This window comes from Aythya ferina, assembly GCF_964211825.1.
Source record: "Aythya ferina genome assembly, chromosome: 3".
Taxonomy (NCBI): Eukaryota; Metazoa; Chordata; class Aves; order Anseriformes; family Anatidae; genus Aythya; species Aythya ferina.
The window spans coordinates 11190956-11210840 of record NC_140298.1 but is presented as its reverse complement, the minus strand read 5'-3'; the positions used below and the strand labels follow the sequence as shown (position 1 = coordinate 11210840).

General features: G+C 40.6%; 1 protein-coding gene across 4 annotated transcripts in view; it reads left to right on the top strand.

Annotated features, from left to right (window-relative positions):
- The window catches only part of AFTPH (aftiphilin), a 46878-nt gene that overhangs the window by 11535 nt on the left and 15458 nt on the right, over positions 1-19885 (top strand). For all 4 annotated transcript variants that reach the window (XR_014690741.1, XM_084512498.1, XM_084512496.1 and 1 more), the window contains exons 2-6: positions 242-2051; positions 12524-12675; positions 13183-13309; positions 13636-13692; positions 15946-16068. Coding sequence is in view for 3 of the 4 variants with exons in the window: in XM_084512498.1 (XP_084368624.1) it covers positions 273-2051; positions 12524-12675; positions 13183-13309; positions 13636-13692; positions 15946-16068 (2238 nt within the window). In the remaining variant the exon portion in view is untranslated. The remainder of the gene's footprint in view (positions 1-241; positions 2052-12523; positions 12676-13182; positions 13310-13635; positions 13693-15945; positions 16069-19885) is intronic.

Sequence of the window (19885 nt, the reverse complement as noted above, 5' to 3'; positions counted from 1 at the left end):
GCTTCTGATGTAAACCTTGCCTGGTTTCCTGGTAGAGAAAGAAAACACTATTTCAGGGTATTGAAAGTTATGGGCAAACATTCTGCAGACATTTTATATGGTGGTGTTTTATGTTCCTTTTTCATCTAATATCGACATTGACCTATACATCCACTTCTAAAATGTGAAAGAGTGAAAAATAAAATGTGAAGGAAGGCGAGGTAGCCAAATTCTAATATACTTCTCTCTTTTGCCTTTATAGAAATATATTAACTTTGAAGTGGAACTAAACAATGGAACCAGACATCATTCGAATGTATTCCTCATCCCCTCCGCCACTAGACAATGGAGCTGATGACGACGATGAAGATGAATTTGGGGAATTTGGAGGCTTTTCTGGTGTAAGCACTGCTGGTGTAGCTTTTGCAGATTTTGATACTCCAGACTACGGTCATCCAAAGGAGGAGTTTATACCCACAAATCATTTTATCCCCCTTCATGATTACTCTGACAATGTAGCTAGCATTGCAACTTTCACATCTGTTAAAAATGTTAAGGACTGCATTGCAGAGCTTCCTACTCCTACTAAGGAACTTTCTGATATGTCAGCTACTAGTACCAGCAAAGAAAAATCTAAGTTTAGAACTTCAGGTCCTGCTTTTGATGTAAGTTTAGAAGATGTAAACAAAAGAGGGGAGCGAAGAGAGAGCGCTGGGAAATCAGAGAGTTTTTCTTCTGATGTCGTTAGAACTGATACAGCAGTTGAAAGCCGGGATGAGCAAATAGATGCTTGTAATGGTGAGAAACTTCCATGTCTAGAGATTCTAACAAACGGATTTGCAGCATCGGACCCTGTAAATCCTCAGGGAACAGAAGATCTAGACGGCATCAGTGACACAAAGGGACTAAAAACTGTTAGCACCCATAGTACTGAGCTAAGTTTGAACTCGATGCCTAGCTTGGGTGAAGGCTTTGCAGATTTTGCTACGTTTTCAAACAAAAAACCAATCCATTTAGAGGGAACAGGGCCTACAATATGCAGTGTTCTTAATGAAAGAGACTCTCTGAGCATTCAGGAAAACAACAGAATAAACAGAGTAACTCATACTGCAGAAGAGACTTGCGTTGCAGAAGCTAGCTGTGAACAGGGTTCCTCAGCACTGGAAGATAATGAATTCACAATTTTTAGTACGTCTCAAACAACTGGAAGTTCAATATGCACTACTGAAAACGGAGAAAACAATGGGAGAAGAAAACAACACGACACAGAGAATGGCAGAGGTTTTTCTCAGCCCGACGACTTTTCAGGATCAGAGGACATCAAAGCTGATGAGATCCAAAGCCTAAGCAGTGATCTTGCAGGAGAAGACGTGGGTGATCCTGAAGATGTTAAGAATGGTGGAAGTGGTACTGAAGTTGTAGCTTGCCGTGACGCACATGACGACGACTTTGGTGACTTTGGCTCAGTCAGCAGTGCATCTCCCACTTTCCTTAATGCTCAAGAATCAGTAAATGCTCCGGCTTTAGAAGGAACTTCTGAGCAGCCTGCACATATTAGCAAACCTAATGATGCATTTGGTGAATTCAGGGACACAAGTACTGTTTCTCAGCTGCCAGCAACGTTGGATCAAGCTGAACGAAATCAGACTGCTGACACTTTAGAATGTAACGCTACCAGTAACATTTCTGGCGTAGACTCCCAGCATACTGTTGAGGTAGAAAATGGTGATGATAGTGAGTTTGGAGACTTTGATTCAGTGCCAAAACCTCCAGATGAGAGTGTTGCTTTTCAGGACTCCGATGACTTTGCGGACTTCAGTTCAGCAGGTTGTAACCAGGCTACTGATTGGAATGCTTTTGAAGATGAACAAAAAGACAGCTGTTCTTGGGCTGCCTTTGGAGAGGAGCAGGCTGGTGAATCTCATCACAGAAAAGAGACGTGGCAGTCACATAGGACAGATGCATCGGTGAGGATTGATGGCCCAGTATTACACAAGACTGACAGTTTTGCTTTAGCATCTTTCCAAGGACCTACCAGTAAGCAATCTCAAGAGCCAGCACCTTCAGCTCAGGTAAAGGTGTTCTTGATTTTGCTTGCTCAGTATTGTTCTGCTCTTGTGCATGCAGCTCTTCCTGGTTCCTGCTTCTGCATACGACAGATGTTTGGACAGTCCTTGTTTGACTTGTGGGAGAGATTTAATTTGGTGGGTGAGAAAGGCTGGTATGAGATACTATGCTGTATTTGCATCTTTTCTCTTTGGCGCTGTTATTTCCTGCAGAAAAATGAGCAGGGTATGTGGGAATTTGTATGCATTTGTTCTGAAAATTATATGTGGCACTTTACATAAACTGATCAAAGGAATGAGCCATCATAAGCATTTCAGAGCCTGTGATGGTTCTTCCTTTGCTTCGTAGTTTACAGCCTTTTCGGGGGCACTCTGATGTTGCCTTTTCATTAAATAGGCATGAGGTAGGTGACTGGAAGCTGGAGCTACTGGTTCCCCAATTTTTTCAGCACCATTCTCCACCGTGTTATCAAAAATCTGATTACAAATGGTGACTCAGTTTGTAAATAGCTGCACTCATTCACTTAGACTGCGATCGGGAGATGTCTGACATTGCAAGCAGGCACTGCTGCAGTTTGTTTCGAAACTGTCACTGACCTTATCATAAAATATGGCCTCTGGAGCTCCGTCCCTCCTATCCTAACTCCTGGTTAGTTCAAAATAAGTCTCTGTTAAACATCACATATGGCAAGCTCCACATTATAGCTGCATTGCAAATACTGGACTGATGATTTCTTGCTGCTGCTGCTGTGTCTAAATGGGAGTTTTCTGGAGGGTAAAGTAGACAAGATCATTTCTCACTCCCTCGGTTTTCTGCCTTTGTTGCTAAGTATGTATTAATTCCTAAATAATTCCTTCCTAGGTCTTTTTGCTAGTCATCTGTGAGATCTGTGCCTGTTCGTACATAGATACATTTTTTTAATAAGTATTCAATACTGCTCTTACAAAACTCGGAGCAATTTGGCTTTAAAATTCCCTTCAGTGCTGCTTTTCAATCATGTCATCCTGTGTGAGTCGGTTAGAGCACGCTAAGGGCGTTAGTGGTGATATGTATCTAAAAGCTTTGGCTTTTCTCTTCCAAGAAAAGGAAATGAGGTAAGCCCTTTCTTCCAGGACCTGGTGCAGGCTCGGTGACAGCCATACCTCTTTCCGTTTCCTACCAGTGGCAGATGAAATGGGTTTCCAGAAGAAAGTTGTGCCAGTCAGAGCTTCACAAGCACCAGCCAGTAGGAGGGAGCTTTTGAGGCTTAGCATTGACTTCTTGTCACGTTAAAAGGCGTGAGCCTCAGCTCCTGATGCTTCCTGCATCCTGTTATGTTCAGTGACTTAACACCCCAAATTTCAAATGGACTTTGTGAGACCAAAAAAGGATCTCAAGTGAACCTGCAGATGGATTTCTCTGCCTATGCAAAACCTTACTCAGTTGCTGGGGGTTATCTCACTGTGCGGGTCCGTTTCTCAAGACAAAAGCACAAATCTCTTGTTACCTGCTCTGTTGTCCATCCACCTGTGAAATCGGAGAGTACCTAGGTCATTAGTGCAATTAATCTAAATTGTTTCTGTTTCCCCTCGGAAGAGGCTGTCCAGAATCTGACAAAGAAATAGGGTGGGGAGATGATTCCAGTTAGATCATCCCGTTTTCCATTAAATCATGTTTTTTAGGGCGGTTAGAAAGTGCCAGATGTTCATTTTTGCTTTGAAATTTCATCAAAAAATATGGAAAATTCTACTGAAAACAGTTTCTGAATGTTGATGTTTATAAAAGCAGAATTTTCAGAGGTTTGGTAACATTTTCTCCCCCTCCCCAAGCCTGTGTTAGGCACAGATGAGCTCAGTTACAGTGGAAGTTCCTGGGTGTTCTGTGGGAAGGTCGTGCAGTAGATTGCTTGGATTGTAAGCCAAGTTGTAAAACCTAAAGATTTTTTTTTTCATTCCTTTTCTTTAAACTACAGTCAGCTGTGACTGCAGACAGAGTGATTTTCTGCCTTTCCTGCCAGTGAGGAAGCACAACCCCGAGCTTGTTGTTCTGCACCAACAAGCTGCAGAGGAAGTTGAGCTGGCGAAGGTCTGTTTTGCAACAGTTCCTCAGCCTTGCAGTAAATGGTAGTTGCTACATTTCTTTTTTTTCAATTAACTCTTAAAAGCAACAGTTACACAGCCTGAAAACTTACTTTGTGTTCTTCAAGAACTCTTTAAGTTTTCAAAAGACTTCTCCAAACCTGTATTTCTATCTAATGTCTTACTATATTTAAAAATGCTTTGTTTTAATCTTAAATAGTAACTCTGGTTTGAATCCAGGGAGCCACTGTTTAGTATTTGCAACTAGAAACGCCGTCTTGTACGTTCTAGACATTGAGATTAGTCAGGTCATCACCAGCCTGCAAACAGCTCCAGTACTCGGAGTGCAGGATATTCGAGAAATGGAACAGATTTTCATCACTTTCCTTACTTTCAATTAAGAGATGCCGTTGAGGTCAAGCCACAAAACGCAGCATGTTCAAGTGTGTGCTGAGAGAGAGCGCTGCTGCATGTGCTAGACACCTGAGATAGAAGTGGTAACTGAAACTTTGGCGTGGGTGAACTGGGATCACTTACAAGGTACAGCGTACACTTAATCTGCAGTGTTGAGGCTACAAGAGTCACCGTGGTGTGGTAGTACAATAATTTTGGATGGTGTGTAAACAGAATGACCCTGACATAATTCTTTACAAAAAAAAACTGAGAAAGGATACTTAGCCAGCAGCATTGCTGTTTCAACGTGGAAATGATGTGTACAACGACTTTCATCTTTCCAGAATGTAGCACGACAGGAAAGTTATTTACCGGTAGTTCAAGTTCCCTCGCCACCAGTCTCTGCATATTTTCCTTTCTGTTTACCTGTTGCTGTTTTTCTGGATGTGAAGGAGACAGCAAAATGTCATGTTTTCTGAATGTGGTCTTGAAAACGTATGTGTCAGGCAAGCTGCTTGAAAACCTGTTTGGTTTAATGTTTATTAAGATTAGACCTGACTTGAATTCAAGCAATTAATCAATTTTACAAAATACAGAATATAGAAGATGAAGGTAAGGGGAAAAAGGTCATTACACCAACATCACGTAGCAGCAAAAAGATCTTTTTGTCTTTTCTCCTTTGCCTTTGGTCTTAGGTGCTCAGACTCCTGCACGTGATCTGAAATGTGGGATTTGTAACAGAAACCTCTCGCTGACCTCTTCTCTTCAGTAGCAGTAGGCAGAGGGGGGGGAAAAGGGAATGGTTTTCAGTTTGCAGTTAAAATTACTGAAAGAATATGTAATCCATTAGAAAGAGCGTGTTCTTCAGCCTTTGAAGCTGGAAGATATACAAGCTATTGTTTGAACCCATTTCAGGACTACTGTGTACCTTAATCATGTAATGTTTTTCTTTAGCTGAAAATGTGGAGTAGTTTGTTTCGGTATAACTGCAGGCTTGCGTTTGATATAGCCGTGCCTTTGTGTTCAACAAAACTGATTTAGGATGTAGTATGGGGTGAATTGCTTCATCTAACAAGTTCTGAGCAAACCTGCGCCGTACCTTGCGCATTAATCCCCTTTATGTGACCACACAACACGTGTTTGTAAGGAGCATAAAGCTCACAGTGCAGCTGTTTCCATGAGATAGTGCTGAACATTAGTCAGCTGAGGGGGTTACTCTGCAGCATTGTGTGTTAACAATATGGAGAGGATTTAGCAGAGCACAAGAGCAGTTTTTACTTGCAGTAGGCACGGAGGTGGGTGGTACGGCCGTGTGTAGCTGTGTTCAAGGAGCACAAGCGTCTCTAGAGGAGGAGGAGATGAGCAGTGGTTTGGTTGGAAGGCCAAGACTCTTCCTTAGTTTAGCTGAGACTTAACAAATCTGGGAGCGGGAGAAAGGGAAATATAAATAACCCTTAAGCAGTTTTTCAGATCCTCCGCTTATCAGAGAGCCTGCGTGCCGAAGCTCGACCTCTTCAGATTAATCAGAGTGGGTGATGTACAGCTCCTGAGCCGCAAGTGTGCGTCAAGACAAAGAAAACCCCGCATCACTGTCATGTTGAGAGCACTTCTTGGGCAGTGAATGAATAGTCAGCCTCTTGGAAAAAAGTAGCTACGGCCATAAAGACTTCAGGCTCCCTGTTCACTGAGATAAATCAGGGTAGTGTTGGCTAAATTAAGTTCAGACAGTTGGGTAACAACTTGCAGTATAAACTTATCTGTCTGGAAAGGCTTTTTTATGTTCATAGCATAGTTTTTTAAGGATGTTCAGCTGAATAACAGACCAAAACAGGCCATTAAAAGTAGCCTGTAATTGCTGTAATTCAGAACAGGCTGGCTGAGGGGATCTTACAACAGAAAATAGCTTGGGAGGAAGAATTAGTGTACGATTTCTGTTCATATGCCTCAATCTCTTAAAAAATATTTTCCATCTTGTACACGTAAGTTTTGTCTACCATGCTTCCTCTCAGAGCCGGGCTGAAAAATCAGTACACCACCACTAGACAATAACAGCACGACTGAAATGGGAAGTAAGTTGAATAGTTACCTCCCTAAACCACATAAAACTTCATTTTACCTGCATGGAAGACGCAAGATTTGATCCTCTCCAGCTGAGGGAGAATAAATGGATGAGCCTTCCAGCCGAAGAAGGGAGACAGCTTCACGTTTCTACACTTAACTTGCCTGTGGTTTATAACTCTTCTTGCATCAAGCAATAAAAGACACCACTTGATTGCATAACTAAATAGCATCTTCTTGCTGCCTTGTAAGTCTTGGTTCAGGCCCATTGTTTCCATTATAAAATATCCGCAGAAATAAATGCGGATAAATAAGAATGAAACAGTTTCCTTTTTTTTTTTTTTCCTCCTCAAGCTCTAAGAAATTTATGGCACCACGTTAAATTAAACTGCTTTTTAAGAGGAGAATGGGGAGAAGAAACACGCTGGGATCGTGAGAAGTGCAGCTGGTGTTCTGGGTGAGCTTTGCTTCTCCTCTTGGCTCCATTGTTGTGCCTGCAGCACTTCTCCTATTGCTCGGAGAAGGTGCTCTGCTAAGCACAGCCTGCACATTGGAGAAATAAATGTTGCAATGTGGAAGGCAGAGTGATTCTTAATTTAAGCAGTTGCAGCCCATAAACTTTTCCAAATTAAAAAACTGCCCCTATTTAACTGGGAACGTAGTGGTTTGCTTGTTCGTGTGCTTAGTTAACTGTTCACGTTTGTTTCTTAGTGCTTGAGCCCAGAAGACCTCGAGACCCTCTGAAGTTGATGGCTTTGGATCCCTTGGTGATTTGTAGCTGTTAATGTGGTGGAGCTAAAAAATGGATTTTAACTGCGTGGTCCTGTAGGTTAGCTCTTAAAAAGGTGATGAAGTTACAGAAGTATCCAGTGAGTTAGTTACACAGAGGCAAATGTGTTGATGAAAATATTGTGTGGGTGTTAGAAAACACAGCAAAGGGAGTTTCTCAATGAATAAATAATACTGAAATGGTCATAAACTCTTGTAAGAGGCCCTCTCAGAGCAGTGGGAGTGTAATATCAGATAAGATCTCTCTGGTTAATCAGTTTCTTTTCTTGGCTTCGGGCCCCTGATCTTTGATCTGCCTTTTTGAGAGCCTTCACTCAACTTCTGCATTCTGGAGGCTGGTCATGCCTCTATCACTTTAGTCCATCTGTAAATTATACATTTAGCATCTTAGTTCCTCCAAAGGCTCATTTCTGGTTTCTTTCTTATGTTCTTCTGCCAGATAAGTGTGGAATACCTAGTTCTTACTAATGTAGTGCAACTTTTACGCTGTTTTTATTTATTCTCAGGTCTCCTGGTAGTGCGTTCAGTAGACCCAAACAGCCCAGAGCCTGAGAATTGCTTCCTCACTATCGTCTTTTCCCCTGAAGCCAGAAAAGGGGGCTGAAGGGATGCTCCACTTCTCACTCTCCCCCTTCAGGGGACAGCAAGCTGCCATAGGCACCACAGAGAGAAGCAAGATGTCTTTTATTATTATTATTTTTTTTAACCCCCTGCACACAGAGTTCCTTGAAACTTCACCCAGGGAAGCGTTATAGTAGTTCAGTGGTGAAAGCTTCAATTCACATCAGCCATTTCTGCAGTGTAGCCCAAATATATTGTCTTTATGGCAAGCTTCAGCACCTCTTTTTCACAGCTTTGAAGAGCAATAGTGACCTGGCACTGCTGAGCTCGTGTGCAGACAGCTGGGGTGGATTTAGTGTGGCCAGTAGAGTCCAGCACAGTGTTGTTGAAGCAATGCAGTGATTCTGTAGTCTTGTGGTGAAGAATAAGAAGAAAAACAAATTTTCTAAACCAAGAACTTTGGCCTTTCAGCTTGGAGGGCTGATCTCGTCCCCCTGTTCACACAGCCCAGGAGATAAATTCTAATCCTGTGGCTGTAATTCTCCTTGGGAAGTCTGTTGTGTCTGTGATATCTTGATTGCCTCACGTGATGGTTACCAAATCTCTTACATATTTATCAAGAACTTTTGAGTGGTCACAGAAACTACAGGATTTTGAATTTGTCACTGTTTGGAAAATCACAGTGAAGTGCAAGAATGGCAGCTCTGGCCTTCATTCACATCCCCAGTAAGTGCCTGTGAGCATTACTCTTGTCAAACTGCAGTGCAGAACACCCAGCTATCAAATATTTCAGTGCTTCAAAGTGGAAGAAAGTTCTTGTGCTTCTTCTTGTGCTTTTTCTTTCTTTTTTTTTTAAGAGTGCAGTTATATAAACCGAGGAAGAGTGCTCTTTCCACAGTGGATAAGGCATATTTTAGGAGTTATCGGGTGGGGTGTGGGTATTGGAAGTTAGACGTAACCCCAAATTGCATCAAATTCTTACTGGATTTTTCTTCCTGAAGGACTTGCTGTGTGACAGAAGCAGTATTTTCATAGTCTGTTTTGTACAAACAATAGACTGATGTTTGTGAAAGTTGGACTTGTAATTCATTCCAAAATCTTGGTAATCCCCTTTGTACCTGGGAGCTGTCAGCATGGTATTTCATTGCCAGTTAGAAGAAAACTTCATCTGCTTCCTTTAGGGCCTTTGGCACTGCCTGAGAGCCATGTGTGTGCACGTTCCTCCCCGTGTCCATTTGCACACGTAGAATTAATTATTCTGCTTTGCCATGGAAACTGTTCTTCTCTCCTATATATAAGTAAGGGCTAAGCACTTCTGGAGATTTAGAGAAGATGAAAGGAAGTGCAAAGAATGCTATAATTAAACCATTCCGAAATTTTGGCACAATTCTTAGCTCAAATTTGAAATTGGGTGCTGAGGTGCTGCGTGGCTCATAGAGCCTCTCAATTCTTTCATTACCTAAGCGTATTCTTAGTCACTAGTATATTCTCAAATGTTCCTCCTTTTCAAGAAAGCTGATGCCTTGCTATTGTCATGATACAATGCCTTTCTTCTGCCTCTTCCCTGTCATGGGAAGATGTATTTTGTGCTGTATTAAAGCAAAGAGCTAAGATTCACCCGTTCACGTACCATAATAGCAGCTGACGCATTGTAGACAGAGTTAATTTTTAAAACTTGGAAGCATTAGGGCAGAATCCAGAATGCTGCTTAGTTTTACTTCCTAAAAATATCAATTAGTGCCTTAGTTTTAATCAGGGAGCACAAAGCAGTCCACAGGTATCACGACAGGTAATGCACCTCGTACGGTCTGGCCAAAGGGGTTGGCCATTAAGGGATGATTAAACTTAAGAGGAAAATGACACGCTATGAAACGTGACTCATTACAGTCAGAGCATACCAGCAAGGTAACGAAGGGGGCAGGGAGGGGGAGGGAAATGAATCAGGTATGCTGTGAAATTCAGATAATAATAATGGCATTTGGACATAACGCCTTGCAGATGCCGTATAACTGAACCCAGTGGCTGTCCCTGTGTGCCAGGCTTTCTTTTTTTTATTATTTTTCAGGTAGGAGAACCGATGAGCTGATGCTGTAAGCAAGTAACTTGCCTGCTTTCTGCAGTCAGTAGCTGAACAGGGCGAGCAGGCTCCTTGCTCCTCACCTAGGCTCCAGCACAAAGGATCACGATATCCCGATCATTTGGCCTTTGCCTCTGTGTTATGTTTGCTGCTGTACGTGGTCGGTGGCTTGCCTAATTGAGACGGGAGATGAGGCAAACGTTCAAACGATTCTAATGAGAAAAGTTGTAGCTGATTACTGTGGAACAGATATTTCGTGTGCCTAAACGTGTGGCCCAGCAGTATCGGTTGGTCTGGTTAAATACATAACCTCCTCCCACAAGCCTCGCTTCTCTGAACCTTCAATCATTTCAGCTGGAACACAAAACCTCAGCCTGAGGTTTGCGTTTGTACATTTAGTGCTGCTGCTGAAATATGCTGCAGCTCCACAGGAGGGCTCTGCTGGCACAGCTATGCTAGCACATGCTGCGGGATGCTCACGGGATTTTCACCTACTCAGTTTCTCTTCGTTTTCCCCTGTAGAAAAGCAGGTATTGGAGCTGCTGGGTGCTGCCCAGTGTGCAGGGCAGCAGATTATCAGGAAATACCTGTTGAGGAAGTCCAAACTAGAGAGAGAAACCACCTTTTGTGCCAAGCCTGCATCCTAGCAAGAAGAGAGGTTAAGGTCCTTCTGTTAAGTCTCTTCTTTAATGTACTTATTTTTTAGTTTCAGTCTTCGGAGCATACCTTGCAATTGACTCTTTTTAGTAAATTCGAGATTTCTGATGACTTCTTTTTAACTAGTTGAACTGGTGAGAAAAGATGTGCTCCATTTAAGTGCTACTTCTGTTGTCTGAGACAGTTCGTAGAGCTGTGGTGAAGCTGAAGTTCTGTGGCTGTATGGAAATGCAGCTGAGAGGAGAGAGAAATTTAAGGGAAGAATGTGAAAAGGAAAAAACATGCTGTGCTTGCCAGAAAAGGTGTGTTGTTTTGTTTTGCTTTTCCGTGCAGGTGGGATGTTTTGTTTTTTTTTTTTTTTAATTCTTAATGTTAAATCCAGCTGCCAAAATCCGGAGTGTCATGAATTTGAGCATTCTCCACTGCATGCTGTGGAATTAAAATGTTTGCACATCATGAGTACCAATTCATGTTTTTTATGATGCTGAGACCTTATCCTACCGAATTGTGGTGGTCGTGGTGCTGGTGGAGAGAAAAGCAGGAAAAACATTTCCTGTGTTGGAAACAGTTCTGCCTTTCTAGATCCTGACGCTCCCTCTCACCAAAGGGATGCCAAAGTGATGGTGACATCAGGACCTGGTTGTGACTGCTTTGGCAAGCAGGAAAAGCTGCCTAGTCTCTCAAAACCCTGGAAGGTAGATCTGGAGCCCTTCCACAAAACTCCAGAGTATTTGTGCTGGATATTTTGTGTACACATCGTGAGTTTATAACATAAGATAGCAGGAAGAAGGTCAGATGAGAGAACCAATGATAAAGCTGTGGTTGTGCAAACCATGCTGCTATCTAGCAGGCTTCTTACTCAGCTAAAATAAACCTCAGTGGGCTTTTTGGTGTTGTAAGTTATTTGGCTAGGATAGAAACCTTCCCAAGGCTGGCTTTTAAGCCCTGCATGGTCACAGCATCCAGCATCAACTGTCTGAGTTGTGAATGTGAGAGGCAAACTGCTGGGAGGAAAAGCGATTCTTCTTTTGATATTGAACAGCTTCAAATGTGCAGAAGCACATCGATAGGTTTGGGGGCAAGAAATTAAGGCATCAAGTAATTCTATTCCTTTTCTCGAGAATTTATCTCTGTTGTGAACCAACCAAATCTTACAAATACTTTTTGCCAGTGTTTAAATGTGTTATTCTTAGCTCTTCTGTGCTATACCTGACTGTTTTACCAAACAGGATTGTTGTTCTACATCTGAGTTACTGATGCTAGTATTTTCTTTTAGGAAGCATGCAGTCTTTGGACTAAAAATGTTTCTCTGTAGTATTTTCAAAGTCATGATCCCTACATGAGCCTGTTGCACATCAGGCAGAGTTTTTTTTTTTTGAGGTCTTCAACTGTGTACATCTTACAAGTGAAGCTGTCTTCTGAACCAATGTTCTGTATCAAGGTTGGATCCAAGTGCACCGTTAAGTGGAACAAAAACTGTTTTCAGTTTGTACTTCAGATAACAGTCAGTAGCAAAAAGGTGTTCAGTAAAACCCTTAGGATGTGTAGAACTGGTGCCTTTAACATATCTTAAGTAAATACAGCTTAACCCTTCTTGCGTATCTTTTATGCTAATATGTAACAAAGAGTGACTCTAAGAAATGTTAAGAACTTCTGTAAGAGCTCAGTTTGCAGAAGGTAAGATCCTTACTCCTTCCCAGTAGCTAACAGCTTTTATTTGGTGCTTATAAAAAGTTTTGTGATCCTCTGACAGCTCTGTATCTTGAGGTAAGTGAAGCTTTGTATCAGCTACCTATTGCTTTCCATCTTAATTTTGTAATTTCAGACTCATTTTCTTTAGAACAGTTAGCAAAACTTGATGTAAATATCTTTCTCTTTGATATAGACAACGTTACTAGGTCGTCTGGAACGAATATTTGAAGTCTGTTTTCCTTCCATGCCTGTTCTTGAAATCGAAGAAGAAATAATTTCCTTGAATCATTTACTGGAAGCAGGTGAAAAGCAGATGACAACTGAGGAGACCGTAGCAAGTACTGGGTAAGAAACCACTAACACAACTACCTTGAAACGAGGTAGAAACATGTCGTTTTTGGGAAGTTAAAAGGAGTTGTTTGTGTGAAGTACTTCAAAAAGCTACCAAGTAAAAGTTAGCTGTCTAGCCAAATGGTTATTTTTAGTGACTACATACACCAGGGGTATTTCACTTAGTCAGCAGCATCTCATCTTCTAAGTGATGTCTGAGTTAGTTAATCAGAATATGGCTTATTAGTTACACTTGCTGGAAATTGCTATATTTATTCGTGTGATGGTGTGAAGTCTAAGCAGCCCTTGTTCTGCCTGCTGTGGACATCATTTTCCTATTAGAAGTCTGAAGTATAATTGTTCTGAGAACACTGTGCAATTTTGGTTCCCCTGAGTGTCGTGCTTGGGTGTAAGTTTAATTGGAATGTATAATAGGATGCTTGTATTAAAAATTCGAATAAAAGTTCAAAGCTGCTAAGTTGTTATTCCTGCTGATGACTTGATTTATGATGGGTTGTATAGGGAACTGATGGACGTGTGGACGGAGCTGCAGGATATCCACGATGCGTATGGACTGCGATACCAGTGGGGTGGCTCCCACAGCAACAAAAAGCTTTTGTGCTCCTTGGGAATCGACACCAGAAATATTGTGAGTCTGTCAATAAAACTCGCTTTCTAAATAATGGAGCTGCTTTGAGCATAGAATTAGGTTGAAGTGTTTTTGTATGAATGCTTCTCTCTTAATTGCATAGCTGCACTAAACCTGGTTTTTCATGGCATGCTATCTTACAACTTAACCTTTTTATAAGCCTTGTTAATATCAAAAGTTACATTATTTTTAATTGTTGTGTTTAACATAGTAGTTATTCTCTGACACAATCTTACACAAGTTTTAGAACATTGATGTTATAAAAGTACTATCACTGAAACATTATGACAGAACCTCTTAAGTAAATGTTTTTGTTGTTTTATCAGCTCTTTACAGGCAACAAGAAACAGCCTGTTATAGTACCCATGTATGCAGCAGGACTGGTAAGCTTTGTGTTTTGTTTGTTTTTTATTATGGCTCCCATAACATAAAACGAAATATATGAAATGGCATTAAGCACCAAGTATAATGAAATATATCTTCCTAAGTTCAGCTAAGGTTTAGGCATGAGTTGATACTGCACAAAAGAATCTTGAAATACACTATCTAGTTGTCAGAAATGATGAAGGAATGTCAAAATGAATCAAAACATAAATTTGCAGCCGCAGTGGGAGACCCTGGCTCTAAGACCAGATGCTTCAAAGGAAGGTTAAGAACAGCTAGGTAGCTGTGGTATTCCTTAACTTGTGTGTAGGAAATCTTCACAGATCTGTGGAGCCTTTCTCTCAGTGTAGCTGTTTCTCTGACAGACAGTTTATTAATTACTTGATTGCATCTCAATATCCCCAGATCAAAAGAGAAGCTTAATCATGCTTTGCACTGTTCCTGGCATGTTAATAAATGACCCATGTATGCGTATGTTTGGGTCTGTGTGTGGATACACATCTATACATAGAGGACAAAGTTCTGCAGGGATGAAGTCTGTTGTCCCTGAGAACCAAAATTCCTCTAAAAGAAGTTTTTCCCTTTGTCGTTTTCTACCTGCTCCACTCCTTTCCCTTTTCTCTTCCCTGCCAGCCTCCCCACTCTGCCCCCAAGCTGTTAGGCTGTTCATGCATACAAAAATTATTTTATAGACAGTATTGTTTTATTGCCCCAAGAGCTAAATAAAAATAGCAAGCATAATTCAGATTTGTATAGACTGTGAAGGAAAGCCAAATAACCTAGTTTACACCTAAGTCAATATGCTGCAATTCCTGCATGGCATTTCAGTCTGTGCAATGTCTATAGTAGTAAAAACATTCAGAAGGTAAGATTTGCCCTTTTTTTGCTAGTCTGAGCAGAACAGCCTATATAATACATAATTTCTGGAATATATTATATTCCCAGAAAAGAGCATATATGATTACGTACACACACACACTTTTTAGTATGGTCATTCACAAATAAAAGGCTTACAGTTTTCTTTGGTTTAATATAATTTAATCTGCAGGTTAATTTCATAGAGTGACTTCTGTAGTCAGTTTTTAGAGCAGTTGTTTTCTGGTGTATCCAGGTCAGCTCATGCACTTCTTTGGATTTAGGCATGGCATTCTGATAAACAGGGAAATAACACATCTCATAGCTATGTTGTTTCCTTCCTGTAAGGTAGTTGTGACTGTGTTTGTATGTGACATGTGCAATTATTTTTTTGCAACAGATTGTTGTTGCTGATTAATTATCTCCTAATTTGTCTGTGTGCTTAAGCACACAATAAGCTGGATTGAGATGATGTTACAAGTAAAGTGGCTTGATGCTTTCTGTTGCCACACTGCTTCAAGTGTTTCTCAGCTGTCTGAAAGAATTGGTTTAATTGGTGGTTAAATTCCAAGCTCCCCTAACGTGGTATAGGAACTTGTGGGACAGCTGATCTTGCTAGCTGACTTCCTGAAATTGTTTTTAAAATACTCTGGTAACAAATCCAAATGGTTTTATTTGGGAATTTTATTTTCTCATACCTCATTGTTCAGGGTTTGTTTGCCTATCTTAGGGCAAACTTTTATCTATCTGCAGATCTTTATTCACCCTTAGTTTCATTCAGGGACGTCAGATATTTCTGAGATCTTTTGTATCACTGTTTTAGCTTTGAACAGTTTGTTTAAAATGAAAAATGTTGGTTTAATTATTGTCTCAATACTTTTTAATGCATTATTTCCATGTCAGCAATTGCTGTTCATAATATTATTCTACTAACTGATAATTTGACATGTTTCTTCTGAATTACTTAATTGATGAAAGGGAATGAGTGCGTTTGCACCTTTCCAGTGGTCCATTTGATGTTTCTGGAATAGTCTGTACATGATGGGGAGAAGACATCACCTTACCAAGTAACTGTTCTTCTAGCTGAAACTGCGTTATTGAAAGTTGAAAGCAAACTCCAGCTAAGCACTTGGGTTTCAGTTATTGGCTCAAATGTTTTTTAGGCTCTATGAAAACCTAAGGAACGAGCTGATTCTCTCTTCCCCTGCCCCACCTCCTTCTAATCCCTCACTGAAAGTATTTCAGTGATGTATGGTTGCCTTCAAGGCCCTAGTTGGGGATAGCACTGCCTGGTACTGAGTCTTCTCTCTTCTGGTGTCTGCAGTTCTTGGAATATATATACGTGTGTTTGTACATGCGTGCATGTGATTTTACTATTATTCATTATTATTTTTTAGGGTATGTTAGAACCTACCAAGGAACCTCTGAAACCGATATCTGCAGCAGAAAAAATAGCTTCCATAGGACAGACACCTCCCGTATCACCAGAGATGAACACGTGCACATCCGATCAGTTCCAGGTAAAAATTACAGAGGGAGAGAGAGAGAAAGAAAGAATGAGGGAAATAATGGGATGCCTTGCTTCTTCCTTCATTTTCCAAATATCTGTATTCAACAGCACCTGTATGTAAAGGGCAGCTGTTCCTTTTGTCAGATTGAAGTCTTGTTGTTGGATCTACTCTTCATGTGTGACTGGAAGGGAGTCCTCATGATAAGACTGTAGTGGTTGGTGGCCAGCATTTAAGAGTCCTGATGATACCTACCGGTACATAGCAACTAGTCAGAGGAAGGACTTCTACACTACAGGTTTTTTGTTCGCTTTTTCTGACGCTTATTGTAGGAAGTCATTCTACCTATTTGACAGTGCTTGTTTGCTTTTGGGTTTTGAGTTTGTTTTTTTTGTTGTTGTTTTAAACTACTACATTTACAGGTATACTGTTCATGCTCTTTTTGATTGTCCCTATACTTTTTCTTCCAGAGTAATATAAAAAGCAGCCCAATTGCCTGGAAAGAGATTCTGGGTACAATCATTGCAAGCATAAATAAGTGATTTTTTGATTTTTTGAGTTCTGCTGGCCTTTCATGCCAGATTCTCATGAATGATTATCCATTGAACAGCTCTAAGTTGCTTCTCTGGCTTCTGGCTTCTAAGCCTGATACAAAGTGAGTTCAGAGGAGCTTAGAAGTGAGCTTTTGAATTCTTTGTTTCTGTTTTTCTGGTGTTAGAAGGCCATTTATATGTTGTGTGTTGCAGTGTGTCTGGTTGGCAGCTAGCTAGGAGGATATGCAGAAACATTTAATTTTCAGTGTCACTACCATGGTACTTGGCATGTGTTCAGTCAGCTGTGTTCCTCCTTAGCACAGGTCTTGTTTAATTTGCCCAGCATTTGGTAACTGTCTGTACTTCTGACTGAAGACATTCCAGAATGAATTATCCTTGTGCTTGCTATACCTAACAGGAATGCTGGGTACTTCTGAGTATAGCAATTATCTTGCACTATTTGCTCTGCTATAGTGCAGAGCTCTAACTGACATGCCTGTATCCAAGTTTTTTTTTTCATTCTGGAAGAGCAGCATGTCAGTAGGCTCAGAACTGAGGCTGTTTGATATAGAGATGTACATGTTTGGTGACACTTCCTATATATACTGCCTCTCACAAATCCTGTAGTGGAACTGAGCTGCTGAACCGGATATTAGAAAAGGTAACAATGATTCCTGCAACCAGTCTGAGCTGAAGAAATCATTGTGTAACTTCTGTATATGAATAGAGCAGGAAAATTTCGCTGTCTTTCTGCAGAATTCAAGGGTCTGTCTTCCTTCATCAGGAGACGTATTAAATGCTGTGTTGTAGAGAGCTGCAAGAGCCTAAGCTAGCAGCATCTCTGACATATGCTATTTTCTCAGTTGCCTGGCAGTTGCCTGAGTGCTGAAAATAAGACCCTCTACTTATCAAAGTCTTTTTTATTCTTCATCCCCTCTAGTTATGAGTGTTTTGTACTTCTGGGTACTCCTGTAGCAGACTATCCAATTCCTTGTCACACTTTGATTATCTGGTCCCCTAGCTTACTGTTCTGACAAGGCCAACTCAGTTCAGTACTTGCAGCCCTGTGAATATATGTAAGAAGCTTCCATGTCTGCATTGCTGGCTTGGATTGTTTTTTTTTTGTGTTTTGTTTTTTTTGTTGTTGTTGTTTTTGTTTTTGTTTTTGTTTTTTTGTTTTTCCCAGAAAGACAAATAATTTTGTTGTTGTTGTTGTTTTTTTTAAAAAAAAAAAAAGGGTTTGGGGAAAGAGATGAATTAGCATTCTTAAAGGTTAGAGCTCTAAGAGGCCACAGTTAAGTGCCATTAAGCTTCTGGGCATGGACAATCAACTGTATGCCTCGGAGACCTTTTTTCTTTCTTGGCATTATCTTCTGTTAATGCTTGGTGGCTTCTGCATGCTTTTGGGAAAATCAGCTTTGCTTCACATTGTGCAGACTGCCTCTTAGGAATATCCTGGATTTTAGCGGTATTGAGAAGATATGCCCTCACTTTCCTGAGCATTTTGTTACAAATTGTCCTTTAAACATTAATATGCAATGGAAATAAAATAGGCAGGTTTAGCGGATCCTGAAACTTCTTATTCTAAACACAGGTAATTTAGGCACAACTGTGTATCTTCAAGCTTACCAAAATAATCACACGTCAGTTGGGTGAAACTTCCGAATTCCTTCGTTTTGATGGAGCAATGATGATGGGTCATTCTTGTATTCAGAAACTTTATAATATTGGCTGCCTTGTTGGAAGGAGAGGCCCTGGTTAAAATATTCCCATGCTTTGCCTGGGGAAGGAAAAGAGTTCTCCTTTGTTGAAAGCCTGGCATTTATGGGACTTGTATACAGATCACTGACTGTGTGTATGACTTCTGATGGAATAGGATTTTGGAAGAAAGATTGTCATGATGCAGAAGTGGGAGTGGGAAGAGCATTTGTAGCAGCACAGAAATACCTTCGTAGATCTTGGTTGTAGGCGAATGGAGGAAAGCATGCAGAGATTTGAAATGGAGAACATTATAAATCAAAAGATTGAGGGGAAAAAAGAAGCAAATCAGCTGCAATAATCTCTTGTAGTTATTATTATACAAATCCTGTATGTTTTAGACTCATTCTCTGCAGAGAATCTTACTGGGTTTGATAGGTTAAGGAAATACAGTGGGCAAATTCCTGTCTGGGCAATTTAAGTTGCAAGGACAATGTTTTATATTTTGGAAACGATTTGTCCTCTCAAGGAAGTTAAGCTACTGATTGATCTATCACTTTTTGTGTAAGGGTGACTTGCAGTCTTACTGGGTTTTGTATTTGAAGTTAGTGTCTTAATTTTTTGTTTGATCTCTTGTTTATCTTGACAGTTGGAGATTTTTATTTCTCTGTTTGCCTGTGCTCATAACTCTAAGGCAGCGAACAGAATATGAAATAATCCCCTGATTACTTTTACCTTTACATAAGAGCATGGCTTTATCAAGATGCAGGAGGAATAAGAGTGGCTGCTCCAATAGGCAACCATTGATTGAGAAACCCCAGAGACAGGTACCCTTCTTTTCTGTAGTGGGCCATGATCGTCTTCAGGCAGTGCAACTAAAATATATTCCGATGTTTGTCAAAAAGGTTGCTGTCTAGGCTTAATGTTGCCTGATTTCTCTTATTTTGATACTGTTCTATGGTTAATGTAGTGTTGAAGTTTATTTATCTTCTCGCTGGCTTTCTAGCAAAAAGTTATCTAAATGTTCTTGCTTTTTTTTTTTTTTTGCTTCAAAGCATCCCCTTCTCCCTGTTTGGGACTCTTTGATAGAGCCTAGTGGTAACTTTGTCCCAGCACACAGGATAACTTTGCAGTTTCTTATCTATTTAGTTTTGCTTAAGCTTAATATTGGAATAGAAAACTGCAGTGACCCAGACCTTTCCAGAAAAGAATGACCAGCAATTCTTTTCTGCAGGTGCCTATTACAGTACATCTGCACACGTGTAAGCTACTGAATTAGAGATCATGTTGTAACAGAATATGCATCTTATACTTGCTGGGTATTAGGGACTGAACCTTAATTAAACCCCATGGGGTGACAGTCTTTAAAAACACTTTTAATTACATAAGGGACCATCAGGACTTCTAACAATGACAGATGCAAACTACCATGTTATTGGCCACCAGCCAAAGGCTCCATCATGGAACTGCTCTCCAGTTATACATAGGAGAAAGATCCAAGAATATACGTAGTTTTGACAGAGAGAGAAACCTGCAGGTAAGAGATATTATAGGACGTACTATTCTGTCAGATGCAACAAAGTCACTTAAAGGTGGTG